General features: G+C 42.4%; 2 protein-coding genes and 1 long non-coding RNA gene across 4 annotated transcripts; all 3 read left to right on the forward strand.

The window, feature by feature from the left end:
* The first annotated feature begins 15,353 nt into the window (after window positions 1–15,353).
* LOC115252138 (uncharacterized) lies at window positions 15,354–16,871 on the forward strand. The gene is made up of 2 exons (XR_003890585.1): window positions 15,354–15,966; window positions 16,424–16,871. It is a non-coding gene; the product is annotated as an uncharacterized lncRNA (long non-coding RNA).
* A 24-nt stretch (window positions 16,872–16,895) lies between these two features.
* LOC115251469 (uncharacterized) lies at window positions 16,896–18,066 on the forward strand (the record flags this gene model as incomplete). Its single annotated transcript, XM_029843832.1, has 4 exons — window positions 16,896–17,030; window positions 17,303–17,606; window positions 17,712–17,788; window positions 17,933–18,066. Coding segments are annotated over 4 exons (639 nt in total), but the record flags the coding sequence as incomplete, so codon positions are not given.
* A 1,033-nt stretch (window positions 18,067–19,099) lies between these two features.
* On the forward strand, window positions 19,100–20,321 carry LOC101066171 (G2/M phase-specific E3 ubiquitin-protein ligase). Of its 2 annotated transcripts, XM_029846588.1 has the most exons (4): window positions 19,100–19,123; window positions 19,194–19,366; window positions 19,647–19,861; window positions 19,940–20,321. In XM_029846588.1, the coding sequence occupies exons 2-4, from the start codon at window positions 19,236–19,238 to the stop codon at window positions 20,173–20,175; spliced, it is 582 nt and encodes a 193-aa protein (XP_029702448.1). In that variant the 5' UTR covers window positions 19,100–19,123; window positions 19,194–19,235; the 3' UTR covers window positions 20,176–20,321. The 2 variants fall into 2 exon arrangements, with proteins under 2 accessions (XP_029702448.1, XP_029702442.1); XM_029846582.1 differs by lacking the exon at window positions 19,100–19,123 and having other exon boundaries at window positions 19,130–19,366.
* The last annotated feature ends 665 nt before the right edge of the window (window positions 20,322–20,986 follow it).

The following is a 20,986-nucleotide window of genomic DNA, read 5'->3' on the forward strand; positions in this document are numbered from 1 at the left end:
GATGAGATTTTCCCTTGAATGGCACCATAATTTCATCAACTGCATGGCATTCTTCAGGACGTATGCAGAGAAACTGGTCTCACAGTTTTTGTAACCATGGCCTGAGCTTCCACAGTTTATCTTTCTTTGCATCATCAGACACACTGAGGTTGTCCTTAAAGTGAATCTTTGTCAGCAATTTCAGAAACTGATCTTGAGACATCACATCACAAACTGCAGGGAGTTTTGTCTCCATCTCCCAGTAGGCTCTCACACAAGGCATCTGCACTAACCCCATATGCATGTACATGCCCAGAACCTGCTCTATCTCTATTTTAGGTGATATTTTGGGAATTTGCCTCAACGTGTCCAGGTCAAATAAAAACATCACCCAGAGAATCTAAAGATTGTTACATATTTCTTCCACATGACAGTTAGGGACTAGACTACAGCCAGTTTTGTAGAACAATAAAAGCACAGTATGATGGCGTATACACAATTTTCAGCATAGAATTGATGGCCTTATAGTGCCTATATCCTAAAACATGTTATTTGTAGTTTAATTCCTTTTTTTTCCCAAGATCCAGATATTTGTTCTATAATAGTTATAAATGATGCATTAAATTACTTAGAAACAAGAAAATAAGAGCGGTGTATAATTATAAAAATAAAGCAGATTTGTGAGACTTGTTATTATCACAGTTGTTAAAAAATAAAGGGCCAATATGGATCAAAGCACTACATATTAATTGTGCCATAAGGCTTTGATCCATCATTGTATTTTTGTTGATTTGTTTAGGTAGGGCAAAATATTATATGTTAAACACCAACGCAAAAAAATATATACAACGAATGAAAAATGCTAAAAACAAGCAGCCCTGTTAACGCCAGCTCCAGCCCCACTGAACTGAAGGTTGGGGTATTTACAGATGTAGGAGACACCCCAGTCTCCAACAGATGCGTGGTTTTTACAGAGGACCATTTATCAAGTTATATAAATGGCGAGGAAGTTGCAACTTCAGAAGACACTAATGAACAAGTACAAGAAGAACTTTCAGTGACTCATAAAATTCATGAAGACAAAAAGCCAGTTTCAGTAGGTGAGGAGGACGAAGACTCAGCTTCAGTCTCTCCTCAATCAGAAGGAAAAAGGATGATTTTTGTAGATGAGGAGGATGAAGAACCAGCTTCAGTCAGTGAGGAGGAAGAAGACTCAGCTTCAGTCTCTCCTCAATCAGAAGGAAAAAGGATGATTTTTGTAGATGAGGAGGATGAAGAACCAGCTTCAGTCAGTGAGGAGGAAGAAGACTCAGCTTCAGTCTCTCCTCAATCAGAAGGAAAAAGGATGATTTTTGTAGATGAGGAGGATGAAGAACCAGCTTCAGTAGGTGAGGAGGACGAAGACTCAGCTTCAGTCTCTCCTCAATCAGAAGGAAAAAGGATGATTTTTGTAGATGAGGATGAAGAACCAGCTTCAGTCAGTGAGGAGGACGAAGACTCAGCTTCAGTCTCTCCTCAATCAGAAGGAAAAAGGATGATTTTTGTAGATGAGGATGAAGAACCAGCTTCAGTAGGTGAGGAGGACAAAGACTCAGCTTCAGTCTCTCCTCAATCAGAAGGAAAAAGGATGATTTTTGTAGATGAGGATGAAGAACCAGCTTCAGTAGGTGAGGAGGACGAAGACTCAGCTTCAGTCTCTCCTCAATCAGAAGGAAAAAGGATGATTTTTGTAGATGAGGAGCATGAAGAACCAGCTTCAATCTCTCCTAGCCCATCTCCATCACGCTCTCATGATTCAGATGGAGATCCAGAAGCAAGTGAGACAATTTCTGTAAACAAGGAGGACAAAGAGTCAGGTTCCTATTCTGCTCATTCAGATGGAGATTCAGGACATAACAACATTTTTTTATTTGAGGATGAAGAACCACCTTTAGTCTCTTATTGTTCAGACAGAGATTTAGGATGGAATATCAGCCCTTCTGTAGCTGATGAGGAACCACAGGAATATCAAGCTTCTCCTAAACTGGACTGCTATTCAGAAAGAGATTGTACCATTTTTTCACATGACGAGGAAACGGAAGAGACATTCAACTACAAGACATATGTCAAGCTGTTCATAAGTAAGATAGTTTGTCAAATTTACACCAAAGCAAATATGAAACCTCAAAACAGTGATGACCTCATCGCGTACCTCTATGAATATATCTGGGAGAGAGTCAAAGATGAAGATATATGTATCACTGATGACTCATTTAGGAAGATGGACAATAAAATCCAAAAGATCCTGCGCAAAGAGTTAGGCAATCCAAACAAGGTTCTCTTCTTACTCAAGTACTCGGAGGAGCCAGTCGTTGCAGACTGCATGGTCACCATCTTGCGTAAACTCCTCAAGAGGGAATCTAAAAAGAGTAACAGTTTCTCCAGGTTTTTCTCACATAAGGCTCAGAAACTTTGGAAGTTTTTAACATGTTGTATTACGCCTGCTGCTGATTGATTACCAGAAGAAACCACCAGCTCCTTCGAAAGAACCACCAGCTCCTTCAAAAGAGTCACCAGCCCCTTCGAAAGAATCACCAGCCCCTTTGAAAGAACCACCAGCTCCTTCGAAAGAATCACCAGCCCCTTCAAAAGAACCAACAGCCCTTTTGAAAGCATCAAAAGAATCAATGGCCCAATTGAAAGAATAACCAGCTTCACTAAAAGTATGACAAACCCAAACGAAAAAATTAAGAGCACCGAATTTTTGGTACCGTATTTACAGACAAAGTAGAGACCCAAATCAGCAATAGTCAAATGGCTTTGACAACGGACCATTTTAAGTATTGGAAATTAGACAAAAATTGCAACTTCACAAGATTCCTTGTAACAAATACAAGATGTGGTGAAGGCAATACATGCTGTAAGAGTCTATATTAGCTATCTTAGCCTACTTTCAAAATAATAAGTAGACTACAAATACATAATGAGCTTCCTGGAGAGAATGACGCACCACATGACTACTCTGCTGTACGATGGTCCTTTAAGTTTAACTTACATTGTAATGAGATGTTGAAATAAAATAATTATTATACACATTTTTACAGCATTGGAAAACTTTAAGAATGTTTGTTATGTTTTCCTTCCTACAGAAATTATTTTAACACCCTGTATAGCCTGACACATCAAAAAATAGCCAGAAAATTCTAATTTTTTGGAAATGAGATGTTTATTGAACCATTTAACAAAATCCCTTTTTTTTTGCCATATCATTTTGTTTATGACATTTTTGTTGTATCACATATGATACATTGGGCGATTTTGGCAACTTTTAGCTCACGACTATGTTAACTTTAGACACAAAAACAAAGTTTGCCCATAACATTTTGACAATATAGAACATGAACAACAGCATTTTTCTCTTTGGTTTTTTTTTGCATTGCACTTTTTACAGCCTTTTTATTTCACTTTGTGGTAGGCCGAAAAACAGTTTATTTCCTTGTTCAGGCAAAGATGCACCTTACACTTCTCACAGTAGACATGTGAGAAGTGATTGCCAGTGCAGTGCTTGCATCTCTGTCAGGTTTCCCATGTTGGAAAATGATCAATGCCATCCCTTCTCATATCAAGAGGCACACTGCAGCTTGGCCTTTTACGGGGTGGTGTTGCAGTTGCTTCTGGAGAGGACGGTGGTCTGCCACACTTGATTTTGGTCTTTCCTGCACTTGTGAGAGAAGTGCCAACCAAAGCCTGAAACCTTCGCAGACCCATGGGTTTCATCTGGGGCTCGAGCTTCTTCTGGTCTCTCCTGTAGAACTTCCATGCATTGATGACTGCCACTGTCACAGTGTGCCACCAGATGTACATATACCATCTCCGGGATCTGAAGCTGAACTTGTAAAGTGCAGACAGCATATCAAGGAGATCAACACCTCCCATGAATTTGTTATATGTTTCAACAATGGCTGGTCTGGGAACCATTATGTGAGTTTTGGATTTGCGATCCCAGCGTTTCACATTTCCCACAGGTTCAATGCCAACAAAAGAGGAAATCAGGTTCACTGCTTTGTTGTCGTACCATCTTACAATGATGTTGTTGTCCTGGTTCACTCTGAAGTCCATTGACCCTCTTCCATTCTTCTTCAGTTCTTTTTCATCCATCATGGCGCAGTCTTTCACCCTGTTAATCTGGATCGTGCCAATGTAGTGGATTCCTCTCTCTTTTAGGTGTTGCACCAGGGGAACTGATGTAAAGTAGTTGTCTGCAAAGACCTTGTGATTTTTTCCTGCTGGAAGTGTTGATGTCATTTTCAGCACAACTTCTCCCGTAACACCAACTTCTGACTTTTAACTCTCTGGATTTTGTGCACCTTGACAAACATCAAAGTCATAAAGAAAGCCACTTTGTCCAGCACGTCCCCACATCTTGAAACTCCATTTGTGAGGTTTTGCAGGCATGTAGACACGTAGATGAGATTTTCCCTTGAATGGCACCATAATTTCATCAACTGCATGGCATTCTTCAGGACGTATGCAGAGAAACTGGTCTCACAGTTTTTGTAACCATGGCCTGAGCTTCCACAGTTTATCTTTCTTTGCATCATCAGACACACTGAGGTTGTCCTTAAAGTGAATCTTTGTCAGCAATTTCAGAAACTGATCTTGAGACATCACATCACAAACTGCAGGGAGTTTTGTCTCCATCTCCCAGTAGGCTCTCACACAAGGCATCTGCACTAACCCCATATGCATGTACATGCCCAGAACCTGCTCTATCTCTATTTTAGGTGATATTTTGGGAATTTGCCTCAACGTGTCCAGGTCAAATAAAAACATCACCCAGAGAATCTAAAGATTGTTACATATTTCTTCCACATGACAGTTAGGGACTAGACTACAGCCAGTTTTGTAGAACAATAAAAGCACAGTATGATGGCGTATACACAATTTTCAGCATAGAATTGATGGCCTTATAGTGCCTATATCCTAAAACATGTTATTTGTAGTTTAATTCCTTTTTTTTCCCAAGATCCAGATATTTGTTCTATAATAGTTATAAATGATGCATTAAATTACTTAGAAACAAGAAAATAAGAGCGGTGTATAATTATAAAAATAAAGCAGATTTGTGAGACTTGTTATTATCACAGTTGTTAAAAAATAAAGGGCCAATATGGATCAAAGCACTACATATTAATTGTGCCATAAGGCTTTGATCCATCATTGTATTTTTGTTGATTTGTTTAGGTAGGGCAAAATATTATATGTTAAACACCAACGCAAAAAAATATATACAACGAATGAAAAATGCTAAAAACAAGCAGCCCTGTTAACGCCAGCTCCAGCCCCACTGAACTGAAGGTTGGGGTATTTACAGATGTAGGAGACACCCCAGTCTCCAACAGATGCGTGGTTTTTACAGAGGACCATTTATCAAGTTATATAAATGGCGAGGAAGTTGCAACTTCAGAAGACACTAATGAACAAGTACAAGAAGAACTTTCAGTGACTCATAAAATTCATGAAGACAAAAAGCCAGTTTCAGTAGGTGAGGAGGACGAAGACTCAGCTTCAGTCTCTCCTCAATCAGAAGGAAAAAGGATGATTTTTGTAGATGAGGAGGATGAAGAACCAGCTTCAGTCAGTGAGGAGGAAGAAGACTCAGCTTCAGTCTCTCCTCAATCAGAAGGAAAAAGGATGATTTTTGTAGATGAGGAGGATGAAGAACCAGCTTCAGTCAGTGAGGAGGAAGAAGACTCAGCTTCAGTCTCTCCTCAATCAGAAGGAAAAAGGATGATTTTTGTAGATGAGGAGGATGAAGAACCAGCTTCAGTAGGTGAGGAGGACGAAGACTCAGCTTCAGTCTCTCCTCAATCAGAAGGAAAAAGGATGATTTTTGTAGATGAGGAGGATGAAGAACCAGCTTCAGTAGGTGAGGAGGACGAAGACTCAGCTTCAGTCTCTCCTCAATCAGAAGGAAAAAGGATGATTTTTGTAGATGAGGATGAAGAACCAGCTTCAGTCAGTGAGGAGGACGAAGACTCAGCTTCAGTCTCTCCTCAATCAGAAGGAAAAAGGATGATTTTTGTAGATGAGGATGAAGAACCAGCTTCAGTAGGTGAGGAGGACAAAGACTCAGCTTCAGTCTCTCCTCAATCAGAAGGAAAAAGGATGATTTTTGTAGATGAGGATGAAGAACCAGCTTCAGTAGGTGAGGAGGACGAAGACTCAGCTTCAGTCTCTCCTCAATCAGAAGGAAAAAGGATGATTTTTGTAGATGAGGAGCATGAAGAACCAGCTTCAATCTCTCCTAGCCCATCTCCATCACGCTCTCATGATTCAGATGGAGATCCAGAAGCAAGTGAGACAATTTCTGTAAACAAGGAGGACAAAGAGTCAGGTTCCTATTCTGCTCATTCAGATGGAGATTCAGGACATAACAACATTTTTTTATTTGAGGATGAAGAACCACCTTTAGTCTCTTATTGTTCAGACAGAGATTTAGGATGGAATATCAGCCCTTCTGTAGCTGATGAGGAACCACAGGAATATCAAGCTTCTCCTAAACTGGACTGCTATTCAGAAAGAGATTGTACCATTTTTTCACATGACGAGGAAACGGAAGAGACATTCAACTACAAGACATATGTCAAGCTGTTCATAAGTAAGATAGTTTGTCAAATTTACACCAAAGCAAATATGAAACCTCAAAACAGTGATGACCTCATCGCGTACCTCTATGAATATATCTGGGAGAGAGTCAAAGATGAAGATATATGTATCACTGATGACTCATTTAGGAAGATGGACAATAAAATCCAAAAGATCCTGCGCAAAGAGTTAGGCAATCCAAACAAGGTTCTCTTCTTACTCAAGTACTCGGAGGAGCCAGTCGTTGCAGACTGCATGGTCACCATCTTGCGTAAACTCCTCAAGAGGGAATCTAAAAAGAGTAACAGTTTCTCCAGGTTTTTCTCACATAAGGCTCAGAAACTTTGGAAGTTTTTAACATGTTGTATTACGCCTGCTGCTGATTGATTACCAGAAGAAACCACCAGCTCCTTCGAAAGAACCACCAGCTCCTTCAAAAGAGTCACCAGCCCCTTCGAAAGAATCACCAGCCCCTTTGAAAGAACCACCAGCTCCTTCGAAAGAATCACCAGCCCCTTCAAAAGAACCAACAGCCCTTTTGAAAGCATCAAAAGAATCAATGGCCCAATTGAAAGAATAACCAGCTTCACTAAAAGTATGACAAACCCAAACGAAAAAATTAAGAGCACCGAATTTTTGGTACCGTATTTACAGACAAAGTAGAGACCCAAATCAGCAATAGTCAAATGGCTTTGACAACGGACCATTTTAAGTATTGGAAATTAGACAAAAATTGCAACTTCACAAGATTCCTTGTAACAAATACAAGATGTGGTGAAGGCAATACATGCTGTAAGAGTCTATATTAGCTATCTTAGCCTACTTTCAAAATAATAAGTAGACTACAAATACATAATGAGCTTCCTGGAGAGAATGACGCACCACATGACTACTCTGCTGTACGATGGTCCTTTAAGTTTAACTTACATTGTAATGAGATGTTGAAATAAAATAATTATTATACACATTTTTACAGCATTGGAAAACTTTAAGAATGTTTGTTATGTTTTCCTTCCTACAGAAATTATTTTAACACCCTGTATAGCCTGACACATCAAAAAATAGCCAGAAAATTCTAATTTTTTGGAAATGAGATGTTTATTGAACCATTTAACAAAATCCCTTTTTTTTTGCCATATCATTTTGTTTATGACATTTTTGTTGTATCACATATGATACATTGGGCGATTTTGGCAACTTTTAGCTCACGACTATGTTAACTTTAGACACAAAAACAAAGTTTGCCCATAACATTTTGACAATATAGAACATGAACAACAGCATTTTTCTCTTTGGTTTTTTTTGCATTGCACTTTTTACAGCCTTTTTATTTCACTTTGTGGTAGGCCGAAAAACAGTTTATTTCCTTGTTCAGGCAAAGATGCACCTTACACTTCTCACAGTAGACATGTGAGAAGTGATTGCCAGTGCAGTGCTTGCATCTCTGTCAGGTTTCCCATGTTGGAAAATGATCAATGCCATCCCTTCTCATATCAAGAGGCACACTGCAGCTTGGCCTTTTACGGGGTGGTGTTGCAGTTGCTTCTGGAGAGGACGGTGGTCTGCCACACTTGATTTTGGTCTTTCCTGCACTTGTGAGAGAAGTGCCAACCAAAGCCTGAAACCTTCGCAGACCCATGGGTTTCATCTGGGGCTCGAGCTTCTTCTGGTCTCTCCTGTAGAACTTCCATGCATTGATGACTGCCACTGTCACAGTGTGCCACCAGATGTACATATACCATCTCCGGGATCTGAAGCTGAACTTGTAAAGTGCAGACAGCATATCAAGGAGATCAACACCTCCCATGAATTTGTTATATGTTTCAACAATGGCTGGTCTGGGAACCATTATGTGAGTTTTGGATTTGCGATCCCAGCGTTTCACATTTCCCACAGGTTCAATGCCAACAAAAGAGGAAATCAGGTTCACTGCTTTGTTGTCGTACCATCTTACAATGATGTTGTTGTCCTGGTTCACTCTGAAGTCCATTGACCCTCTTCCATTCTTCTTCAGTTCTTTTTCATCCATCATGGCGCAGTCTTTCACCCTGTTAATCTGGATCGTGCCAATGTAGTGGATTCCTCTCTCTTTTAGGTGTTGCACCAGGGGAACTGATGTAAAGTAGTTGTCTGCAAAGACCTTGTGATTTTTTCCTGCTGGAAGTGTTGATGTCATTTTCAGCACAACTTCTCCCGTAACACCAACTTCTGACTTTTAACTCTCTGGATTTTGTGCACCTTGACAAACATCAAAGTCATAAAGAAAGCCACTTTGTCCAGCACGTCCCCACATCTTGAAACTCCATTTGTGAGGTTTTGCAGGCATGTAGACACGTAGATGAGATTTTCCCTTGAATGGCACCATAATTTCATCAACTGCATGGCATTCTTCAGGACGTATGCAGAGAAACTGGTCTCACAGTTTTTGTAACCATGGCCTGAGCTTCCACAGTTTATCTTTCTTTGCATCATCAGACACACTGAGGTTGTCCTTAAAGTGAATCTTTGTCAGCAATTTCAGAAACTGATCTTGAGACATCACATCACAAACTGCAGGGAGTTTTGTCTCCATCTCCCAGTAGGCTCTCACACAAGGCATCTGCACTAACCCCATATGCATGTACATGCCCAGAACCTGCTCTATCTCTATTTTAGGTGATATTTTGGGAATTTGCCTCAACGTGTCCAGGCCAAATAAAAACATCACCCAGAGAATCTAAAGATTGTTACATATTTCTTCCACATGACAGTTAGGGACTAGACTACAGCCAGTTTTGTAGAACAATAAAAGCACAGTATGATGGCGTATACACAATTTTCAGCATAGAATTGATGGCCTTATAGTGCCTATATCCTAAAACATGTTATTTGTAGTTTAATTCCTTTTTTTCCCCAAGATCCAGATATTTGTTCTATAATAGTTATAAATGATGCATTAAATTATTTAGAAACAAGAAAATAAGAGCGGTGTATAATTATAAAAATAAAGCAGATTTGTGAGACTTGTTATTATCACAGTTGTTAAAAAATAAAGGGCCAATATGGATCAAAGCACTACATATTAATTGTGCCATAAGGCTTTGATCCATCATTGTATTTTTGTTGATTTGTTTAGGTAGGGCAAAATATTATATGTTAAACACCAACGCAAAAAAATATATACAACGAATGAAAAATGCTAAAACAAGCAGCCCTGTTAACGCCAGCTCCAGCCCCACTGAACTGAAGGTTGGGGTATTTACAGATGTAGGAGACACCCCAGTCTCCAACAGATGCGTGGTTTTTACAGAGGACCATTTATCAAGTTATATAAATGGCGAGGAAGTTGCAACTTCAGAAGACACTAATGAACAAGTACAAGAAGAACTTTCAGTGACTCATAAAATTCATGAAGACAAAAAGCCAGTTTCAGTAGGTGAGGAGGACGAAGACTCAGCTTCAGTCTCTCCTCAATCAGAAGGAAAAAGGATGATTTTTGTAGATGAGGAGGATGAAGAACCAGCTTCAGTCAGTGAGGAGGAAGAAGACTCAGCTTCAGTCTCTCCTCAATCAGAAGGAAAAAGGATGATTTTTGTAGATGAGGAGGATGAAGAACCAGCTTCAGTCAGTGAGGAGGAAGAAGACTCAGCTTCAGTCTCTCCTCAATCAGAAGGAAAAAGGATGATTTTTGAAGATGAGGAGGATGAAGAACCAGCTTCAGTAGGTGAGGAGGACAAAGACTCAGCTGCAGTCTCTCCTCAATCAGAAGGAAAAAGGATGATTTTTGTAGATGAGGAGGATGAAGAACCAGCTTCAGTCAGTGAGGAGGAAGAAGACTCAGCTTCCGTCTCTCCTCAATCAGAAGGAAATAAGATGATTTTTGTAGAGGAGGAGGATGAAGAACCAGCTTCAATATCTTCTAGCCCATCTCCATCACTCTCTCATGATTCAGATGGAGATCCAGAAGCAAGTGAGACCATTTCTGTAAACAAGGAGGACAAAGAGTCAGGTTCCTATCCTGCTCATTCAGATGGAGATTCAGGACATAACAACATTTTTTTATTTGAGGATGAAGAACCACCTTTAGTCTCTTATTGTTCAGACAGAGATTTAGGATGGAATATCAGCCCTTCTGTAGCTGATGAGGAACCACAGGAATATCAAGCTTCTCCTAAACTGGACTGCTATTCAGAAAGAGATTGTACCATTTTTTCACATGAAGAGGAAACGGAAGAGACATTCAACTACAAGACATATGTCAAGCTGTTCATAAGTAAGATAGTTTGTCAAATTTACACCAAAGCAAATATGAAACCTCAAAACAGTGATGACCTCATCGCGTACCTCTATGAATATATCTGGGAGAGAGTCAAAGATGAAGATATATGTATCACTGATGACTCATTTAGGAAGATGGACAATAAAATCCAAAAGATCCTGCGCAAAGAGTTAGGCAATCCAAACAAGGTTCTCTTCTTACTCAAGTACTCGGAGGAGCCAGTCGTTGCAGACTGCATGGTCACCATCTTGCGTAAACTCCTCAAGAGGCCATCTAAAAAGAGTAACAGTTTCTCCAGGTTTTTCTCACATAAGGCTCAGAAACTTTGGGAGTTTTTAACATGTTGTATTACGCCTGCTGCTGATTGATTACCAGAACAAACCACCAGCTCCTTCGAAAGAACCACCAGCCCCTTTGAAAGAACCACCAGCCCCTTTGAAAGAACCACCAGCTCCTTTGAAAGAACCACCAGTCCCTTCAAAAGAACCACCAGCCCCTTCAAAAGAACCAACAGCCCTTTTGGACCAACAGTTGTGAACCTGCTCTATCTCTTTGGCAGTTGTGTTTACTGACTTGCACTCTTTTTGTACACTGTACAGGTTTGTTTGTTCTGCAGTTTCTTGTAGCATTTCATCAGTGACAAACTGTTTGAAATACATTATTGGTGTCCAGTCACACCTGTCCTCTGTGCCTTCCTCAACACATACAATGAAATCGACAGATGGAGCTTGATATTATATTTTTCTCCATCTGTATTCTTTCCTTTTTGCTTTGCCCATCACTGACTCCTTTCTGATTGTGTCCTGTGTTGTTGTTGCGACCTCAACTTCTGTGCTTGTCTGGGCTACCCAAGTAGAGACCCAAGTCAGTAATAGTCAAATGGCTTTTACAACGGACCATTTTAAGTATTGGAAATGAGACAAAAATTGCAACTTCACAAGATTCCTATGAACAAATACAAGATGTGGTGAGTCAGGCAGAAGACTGAGAACTGAGAGGAGAGGAGGGGAGGGAAGAGGAGGGGAGGGGAGGGGAGAGGAGGGGAGAGGCAGCCATGACCCAGGAAGGTGACAAGGGTCTATCAGGTGATCATGTTTCTGGACCCCGGCAGCCTCTGCCTATAGCAGCATAACTAAGATGCTAATCTAATAATTAGATGACCCTCTAAGTATGATAATTTGTCTGTCTAGGACAGGGGTCGGCATACCAAAATGTTGAAAGAGCCATTTTGGACCCAAAAACAAATCTGTCTGGAACTGCAAAAAATGAAGCCTTATATAAGCCTTATCATGAAGGCAATAAATGCTGTAAGAGTCTATATTAGCTATATTAGCCTACTTTCAAAACAATAAGTAGACTACAAATACATAATGAGCATCCTGGGGAGAATGACGCACCACATGACTACTCTGCTGTACGATGGTCCTTTAACCCTTTTGTAACGTTCATATTGTTGTTACTCAGCCAGCGTTTGTGGGTCTGATTGACGTGTTGCATTTTGTGGCTTTTAATACCTCACAATCGAACACTTTTATGTTAAAATACTGAACAGATGTTTACCTTATCCCAATTACAAGCAGTATAAACAATATATATGGTTAATATTTGCCCATTACCTTTGTTAGGTCACATTTATAACTTATTATTTAAAACATGATAAAGAAAATCAATTAAAATCAAGATATGAGTGGAAACAAAATTACAAGTGAAGCAAGGTTTTAATTAATTAATTTTATCATTTTTCTTTTAATAAAAAGTGAAAACGGGTCCCACAGACCCGAACACCACACATGGGTTAAGTTTAACTTACATTGTAATGAGATGTTGAAATTAAAAAATCATTATACACATTTTTACAACATTGGAAAACTTTAAGAATGTTTATTATGTTTTTCTTCCTATCCATCCATCCATCCATCCATTCTCTACCGCTTATCCGGGGTCGGGTCGCGGGGGCAGCAGCCTAAGGAGAGAAGCCCAGACTTCCCTCTCCCCAGCTACCTCCTCCAGCTCATCCGGAGGGATCCCCAGGCGTTCCCAGGCCAGTCGAGAGACATAGTCTCTCCAACGTGTCCTGGGTCTCCCCGGGGGTCTCCTACCGGAGGGACATGCCCTGAACACCCCACCAGGGAGGCGTCCAGGGCGCATCCTGACTAGATGCCCAAGCCACCCCATCTGGCTCCTCTCAACGCGGAGGAGCAGCGACTCTACTCCGAGCTCCTCCCGGATGGCAGAGCTTCTCACCCTATCTCTAAGGGAGAGCCCAGCCACCCTACGGAGGAAGCTCATTTCAGCCGCTTGTACCCGTGATCTTGTTCTTTCGGTCATTACCCAAAGCTCATGACCATAGGTGAGGGTAGGAACGAAGATCGACCGGTAAATCTCTTCACCACAACGGACCGGTGCAGAGTCCGCATTACTGTGGACGCCGCACCGATCCGCCTGTCGATCTCCCGCTCCATTCTTCCCTCACTCGTGAACAAGACCCCGAGGTACTTAAACTCCTCCACTTGGGGCAGGATCTCCTCCTTTACCCGGAGAAGGCACTCCACCTTTTTCCGGTCGAGAACCATGGCCTCGGATTTGGAGGTGCTGATTCTCATCCCAGCCGCTTCACATGCGGCGGCGAACCGATCCAGTGATAGTTGGAGGTCACGGGCCGATGAAGCCAACAGGACCACATCATCCGCAAAAAGCAGAGACGCGATCCTGAGGTCACCAAACCGGATCCCCTCAACACCATGACTGCACCTAGAAATTCTGTGAACAGAATCGGTGACAAAGGGCAGCCCTGGCGGAGGCCAACCCTCACCGGAAACGAGTTCGACTTACTGCCAGCAATTCGGACCAAACTCTGGCACCGATCGTACAGGGAGCGGACAGCCCGTATCAGCGGGCCCGACACCCCATACTCTCGGAGGACCCCCCGAGGGACACGGTCGAATGCCTTCTCCAAGTCCACAAAACACATGTGGACTGGTTGGGCAAACTCCCATGCACCCTCGAAGACCCTGCTGAGGGTGTAGAGCTGGTCCACTGTTCCACGCCCAGGACGAAAACCACATTGCTCCTCCTGAATCCGAGGTTCGACTATCCGGCGGACCCTCCTCTCCAGTACCCCTGAATAGACCTTACCAGGGAGGCTGAGGAGTGTGATCCCCCTATAGTTGGAACACACCCTCCGGTCCCCCTTCTTAAAAAGAGGGACTACCACCCCGGTCTGCCAATCCAGCGGCACTGCCCCCGATGTCCACGCGATGTTGCAGAGTCGAGTCAACCACGACAGCCCTACAACATCCAGAGCCTTAAGGGACTCTGGGTGGATCTCATCCACCCCCGGGGCCTTGCCACCGAGGAGTTTTTTGACTACCTCGGCAACTTCAGCCCCGGAGATACGAGAGCCCATCTCCAGGTCCCCAGGCCCTACTTCCTCACTGGAAGGCGTGTTGGTGGGATTGAGGAGGTCCTCGAAGTATTCCTTCCACCGATCCACAACATCCCGAGTTGAGGTCAGCAGCACACCATCACCACTATACACAGTGTTGACAGTGCACTGCTTCCCCCCCCTCAGACGCCGGATGGTGGTCCAGAACCTTTTCGAGGCCGTCCGAAAGTCGTTCTCCATGGCCTCACCGAACTCTTCCCATGCCCGAGTCTTTGCCTCGGCAACCGCCGTAGCTGCACTCCGCTTGGCACGCCGGTACCCATCTGCTGCCTCAGGAGTCCCACAGGCCAGTAAGGCCCGATACGACTCCTTCTTCAGCTTGACGGCATCCCTCACCGCTGGTGTCCACCAGCGGGTTCGGGCATTGCCGCCACGACAGGCACCAACCACCTTGCGGCCACAGCACCGGTCAGCTGCCTCAACAATGGAGGCACGGAACACGGTCCACTCGGACTCAATGTCCCCCGCCTCCCCCGGGACATGGTCAAAGCTCTCCCGGAGGCGTGAGTTGAAGCTCCTTCTGACAGGGGACTCTGCCAGGCGTTCCCAGCAGACCCTCACAACACGTTTGGGCCTGCCAGGTCTGTCCGGCATCCTTCCCCACCATCGGAGCCAACTCACCACCAGGTGGTGATCAGTTGACAGCTCCGCCCCTCTCTTCACCCGAGTGTCCAGAACATGCGGCCGCAAATCCGATGACATAACCACAAAGTCGATCATCGATCTGCGGCCTAAGGCGTCCTGGTGCCAAGTGCACATGTGGACGCCTTTATGTCTGAACAAGGTGTTCATTATGGACAATCTGAGACGAGCACAGAAGTCCAATTTTCTTCCTACAGAAATTATATTAAAACAAAAAATTTATTCACACCACCTTTTTCCATTTTTTATATTTTTGAAAAAGCTCCAGGAGGCCACTAGGACGGCGCTGGTTGCCGACCCCTGGTCTAGGATAATAACTGGAACTACAGAATTAGTGATAATAAGCTCTTTCAAAGAGGTAGGTTTTAAGTCTAATCTTAAAAGTAGAGATGGAGTCAGCCTCCCGTACCTGAATGGGGAGCTGGTTCCACAGCAGGGGGGCCTGGTAGCTAAATGCTCAGCCCCCCATTCTACCCCTAGAGACTCTGGGGACCACAAGGTCGTTAGTCTCAGGGAACGTACTTTGGAAGCTAACTGATTAGAGCGCAAATTGACAGAACTACGTGATCGGGGATGCGTTTGGGGCCGCTGCACGTGACAAGGGGAGCATCGCCGGGAGCCAACCTGTGGGTCGGGCTCCCAACGTTCGTCTCCGAGGACATCTGCCCCGTCGCTCACTGAGCTTGGATGAGAACAGTATTGGCAGTGCTTTGAGCCTGCAAGAATGGAATGCTCAGGAGTTGCCCTGGGAGGAGGTAGACATCAGTTTGGACGGGGACTTGGAGCCAGAGAACAGTCCCCTGGAGACCTTCCTGGCCTGTCAAGGCCTCAGTGAATTCATGCAGATCTTCCTGAGGGAGAAGATTGATCTGCAGGCTCTCCTGCTGTGCTCTGATCAGGACCTCACCAGCATTCACATCCCGTTGGGCCCCAGGAAGAAACTCCTGGAGGCCTGTAAGAGCCGCCTGGACACTCTTGAGGAACCGGATACCATTGAAGACACGGAGCTTTAAAGGTGAGCTTAAACTGACGATGGTCGTATAACTAAAACTGTTCTGTGGAGTTTCAATATCCTTTTGCTTTCATCTTTTTAAAATCTTGACCTGAAGTTGGACCAGTTTTGTGTGTTTGGTTGATGTAACGTGTCACTTCCTGCCGCTGGTGCTGCGGTAACAGGAAGCAGAGGTACTGATTCTGTACATGAGCAGCTCGCTCAAACAAAAAACAATTTTCGTAATTCATAACAGTCAGAATCTGTCAGAAGAGTTTCGTGAAATAAATGAGTCGTGTAAATGGACAGAAACGTCATTGAACCCTTTTCAATAATGTAGTTCCTCCAGAGTTTTTGGAAATAAATGGCTCCATCTAGCGGCGGCAGTGGGACGTGACACGCTGAACTGCGGAGAAAGGATTTATGTCTGTTCATTCAGTAATTTTTAAGGTCATTTATTTATGTGTGTTTTCACATTAAGGTGTACCACGCTGCTCCATGTAGTGCTATTACTCTCCATGAGGTCAGTGAATGCACCACAGAGTCCAGGAAACTGGGAAGAAAAAGTTTTGCCACAAATACAAACGCAGGAACACAACATGTGACATGTTTGTATGATTTCTGACATTATGATACATTGTATTCACTCATGTCATGACATTGTTATTGTTTTAATAAATATATTTATTTGGTGACTTTCTGCTTTTTCATTCATTGTTAATCTGCAAACACTGTCGCAATTGTGAAAACAAAAGTGTGTGTGCATGTGTGTGATAAGGTTGTTATCTCGGGTTCCTGTTGGACATATTTAGTTTCAAATCTCTCCCAATACGGTGGCCGAGAGGTGCAAAACACTTTAACAATCGGATGACAAAATTTACAAATGACGAAACACTTTAACAATGACGAAACACTTTAACAAGCGGCTGCTAACTTTCTAACTTTCTGTAAACTTGGCTTTAATTTCAGCAGATAAACATTTGCCGTCATATAAGCAGTTCCTGGATTACAGAAATTCAAAATCCAATGAGCGTCAGTCTTATAGCTACGGGGGAAGACATCGGGCTAAGGAGAGAAAACACGTGCAGGTCTGTTGCACTGACTGTATTATCAATACTCGACTGTCTGACTTGGGGTAACTCAAAAATAGATCTAGGCAAGACAGTGCAACTACTGTATCTGGAGTGTAGTTTCCAGTCATGTTCGGCTAACTATGAAACTGTGTTGACATAAATTAGAACATGGAGGGAAATGTCACCTCCATGTTCTCCATAATTAATGGGAAGTACTGGTGTATGTATAATCTTTTGTGTTACTTTTTAAAGTACATGAAATTAACCGTACCTTCTTCATTTTTTAGATAAACATTGGAACGATGGTGCGACATGAGACTTTTCTGAAACCTCTAAGGGGGAGAACACTTCCGTTATTTGTTGACCCTGATATCGAAGCACCTGACATCTTAAGCAAAGCAGTCCAGAAGATGAGGACATTCCACCAGGACACACCAGAAGGGACTTATGTCCTTTTGTATCCAGACTGCTCTGAGGTGATCCATGTGCCTGGTTCAGAAAGGCCATTCAAATTGGCAGAGTATAAACAAGAACTTGGGAGGCCATATAGCAGGATCACCTTTTTTATTTGCCTTGAACGGCATTTTCAAGGTTAGTGGATCGCATGATGCAATCATTTTATCTATTTTAGATGCTGCACTGAAGGACATTTTGCCTTTAGCTACATGATCTGTGGATTTTTTTTTGTTTTTACAGCAGTGGAATCAGATTCTGATTCTGAAATTGTCCTGACTTCAAGGAGCTCAGCTGAATTGAATCAAGCTGACACTGTGGTAAGCCATTATTTTCAATTAGATATAAATGTATTTATCAATGACAAAACTGACAACCTTCCAGTATTAATATATACTGTAAATGATGAGGGACGCGTTATGGAAGCTGAGACTAATTGTTGATAAATTTGTGTTTCCTGTCAGGTTTTTGAACCACAAAACCAAAGTACTCCCCAAAACATACCGGAACATGAAAGGTCAGTGCATTTTTGGCACCCAGCCTTTGCCAAACAGGGAGTCAGACATTTAATGAGAGGTCCTTTCTAGTGGCAGTCAAGCACTAGGAATCTTGCCCGAAGGACAGAAATAAATAATGTAATAATTTTGCCATTTTAATCATGTTTCAGAGATGCACCAGGACATTCATCAACAATTCAGCCTGGTCAGGTATTTGGGCCGGCTGTGGCAGCTGGAAATTCCTTACTTCCGTTGTTGTTATTTCATACGTTTTCATTTGTTTTTCAGATAGTAATATCTGATGCTGAAGATATGGATCGACCTGAAACAAATCCAGCCACGACTTCTTGCTACAGGTATGTAATATATGGATATGGAATTTATTTGGGAATTTTATGTTTTTACGACATTTTCATGTAGAGATTTTAATTTCCCAACAGTAACTACACAGACCTGTATGCACCAGATGTTGAGGACATGGATGAGGATCTGGTTGCGGTCGATGTTGAGAATTTGCAACACACTGCAGTGTAAGAACTTCTGACTGGCATTCCAGTTTTTTTGTTGTGAAGTATTGCTGGTATTTAACTAATTCTGCTAAAAGGGTTCATTTTGTGTTGATACCCATTAATTAAATCATTTTCTGTCATTACAGGGAGGAGATGAACATTACACTGCCCGACATTGTGGCAAACCTGTCACTACCCATTGATCACAAAAGGGTCAGCAGGTTCAACATCTCCAGGGCTAATGTTTGGGATGGAGCGGTCAGATGCAAAGAGTATGCAAAGGGAACTGAATGCAAAGGGTATGCATAGGGTTAGATGTGCGCTACACTAATTAAATATATATAAATCACATTGCATTTGCTGCTTTTCCTCGACGTCTTCAAGTGTATATATGTTTTAATTTTGCAATATGAATTCCTTTGCAGCTATTAGGGAGGATGAATATTTCATGGCAGGTAAGATGATAGCGGTGTCAGTGGTGCATGGAGGTCCAGGGCCCCACTTCCTGTCAGAAGATCTTGTACAGTATCTTGCTGGCCGGCCTTCATTCAAGTCAACAGTGAATGCAATAACTGATGAGGAAATAAGGAAAGTTTTGTGAGAGGTGAGAATAGCATAAAGCACAGTTTGGTAACCATGGTTACAGCATGTCAGTGAATAAAAAATATGGAAGGATATCCAAATATTGATTGTGATGTTTCTCTTTTTTTGTCTTTCAGATTGAGAATGCTGCTTCACTGGATGCTCTGCAAGAATGCACCATGAGACACAGCACAGTGTTGCAGACAGCAGGCTGTCTGAGACGCGTGACCTCTGTGGAAGAAAAGAAGGACATTGTGGCAGACTACGTCCGATGGTACGTTATTGACCGCAACTCATCTGTAATTGACAGGTAAATTCAATTTTCATTTTTTTCGTCCTTCCCGAAAACAAATTTGCTTGAAATGTCTCGTGGCATGTACAGTATATCTATGGTGTTTCAACTGCTAGCCTATATGTCTGTCTCTCCATTCTCTGCCTTATGCTAATCTATAAATACTCAATCCAACAAACAAATATAACCTTATAAACTCGTTAAATATATAAACTTAAGATAATACAATTTAGATAGTTTAATTGGTTGTTGCTGTTGGCACTACACAGCAGTGAAAGTGTTTGTGTTCACGTTGTAGATTCAAAGATGGGCTTTCAGCCCTCCAGTTTCTGACAGCACTACAGCAACACCCTTCTTTGCTGATCCCAGTTCTGTGCCACTCTGAAAAGCGACTAACTGGCGTTGACATTGAGAGACTCTTTAGACCTGACGTCAGCCCTTCAGGGAGCAACAGGAGACAAAAAGAAAGTGTAACGTTGGGCTACTGGGCAGACTATCTCCGTGACTGTGAAGGTTTGTTTTGTTTTTGGTTATAACTACTTGGAAAAGCACATTACCATGTATATCTACCTGAACATTTTTTCTTTGCAGAAGGGGAGGCTGCTGTGTCTGTGGAAGACGTTTTGATGTTTGCCACAGGGCTGACATCACTTCCCCCTTCTGGGTTGGAACCGTTGCCAAAAATTGAGTTCCTGGATGGCTCTCCGTTCCCAATGTCTAATACGTGTTCTAACTTGTTGAAATTACCAATCCTGGATTCCTACAGTGTTTTTAAGGCACAAATGGACTTCGGGATTCAGAATAGTCCAGGATTTGGCTGTTTATGAGCCATATTGGACTCAAAAAATGCTTTTTATGCCGTTGTCATTGGTGCAGTTCCAAGTGTTTTGATGTTAAACTAAGAGCCTGTTAAAGTGATGTTAAAGATGTGTTTTGTTGCAAGTGTTTGATGTTAAAGTAAGTTTGTTTTATTTGTGGGGGGGGGGGGGGGGGGTGTTCATCGTTCTGAAACTGTGTTCTGTTCAGGAAACTGTAGTTCATGATTTTATCTATTAAAAAAAAAAAGGGAATCCATGCTCATTACTACGCATTATGTTTATTCATATTTCCCACTGTAAAATAATGATGCTGCGGGTGACAAATTAAGACACTTTGTGTACAGGTTACACCTTTCTAATGTCTTTTCAATCATAGCTGAGTAATTTCTTTTAGTTTCAGATACAGCTCAGTTGCAGACTGCCCGTACTCTGCCTTCTGTAACTGATTGCTCTGCATGGCCAAGTCCAGGTACTCCTGCATGTTTGCATCCCCACATGGAGCTCTTGTCAGGTGAGCCTCGGGAAAAGCATCCAGTTGAGTCTGTTCAATTTGAAATCCACAGTCTCTGGAGTCAAACCTATGTTACACAGAAGATATTATTACATTTATTTGAAAAACAAAATTACTGCAGACAATCTACCATCAAATATTACCGGTGTGGTAAGTAGTAGAGCTCATTGGGCACTCCTCCTGGACATGATGCTGTTCTGGAGGGCCGGATCCTGTGACTGTTCCACAATCCAACACACTCATCCAAGTCCTTCTGAATGACACCAAAGCAGTATCTCAGTAGACACTGATGCTCATGACTCCTGTTGA

Source organism: Takifugu rubripes, chromosome 1 (assembly GCF_901000725.2).
Source record: "Takifugu rubripes chromosome 1, fTakRub1.2, whole genome shotgun sequence".
In the NCBI taxonomy this organism is placed as follows: Eukaryota; Metazoa; Chordata; class Actinopteri; order Tetraodontiformes; family Tetraodontidae; genus Takifugu; species Takifugu rubripes.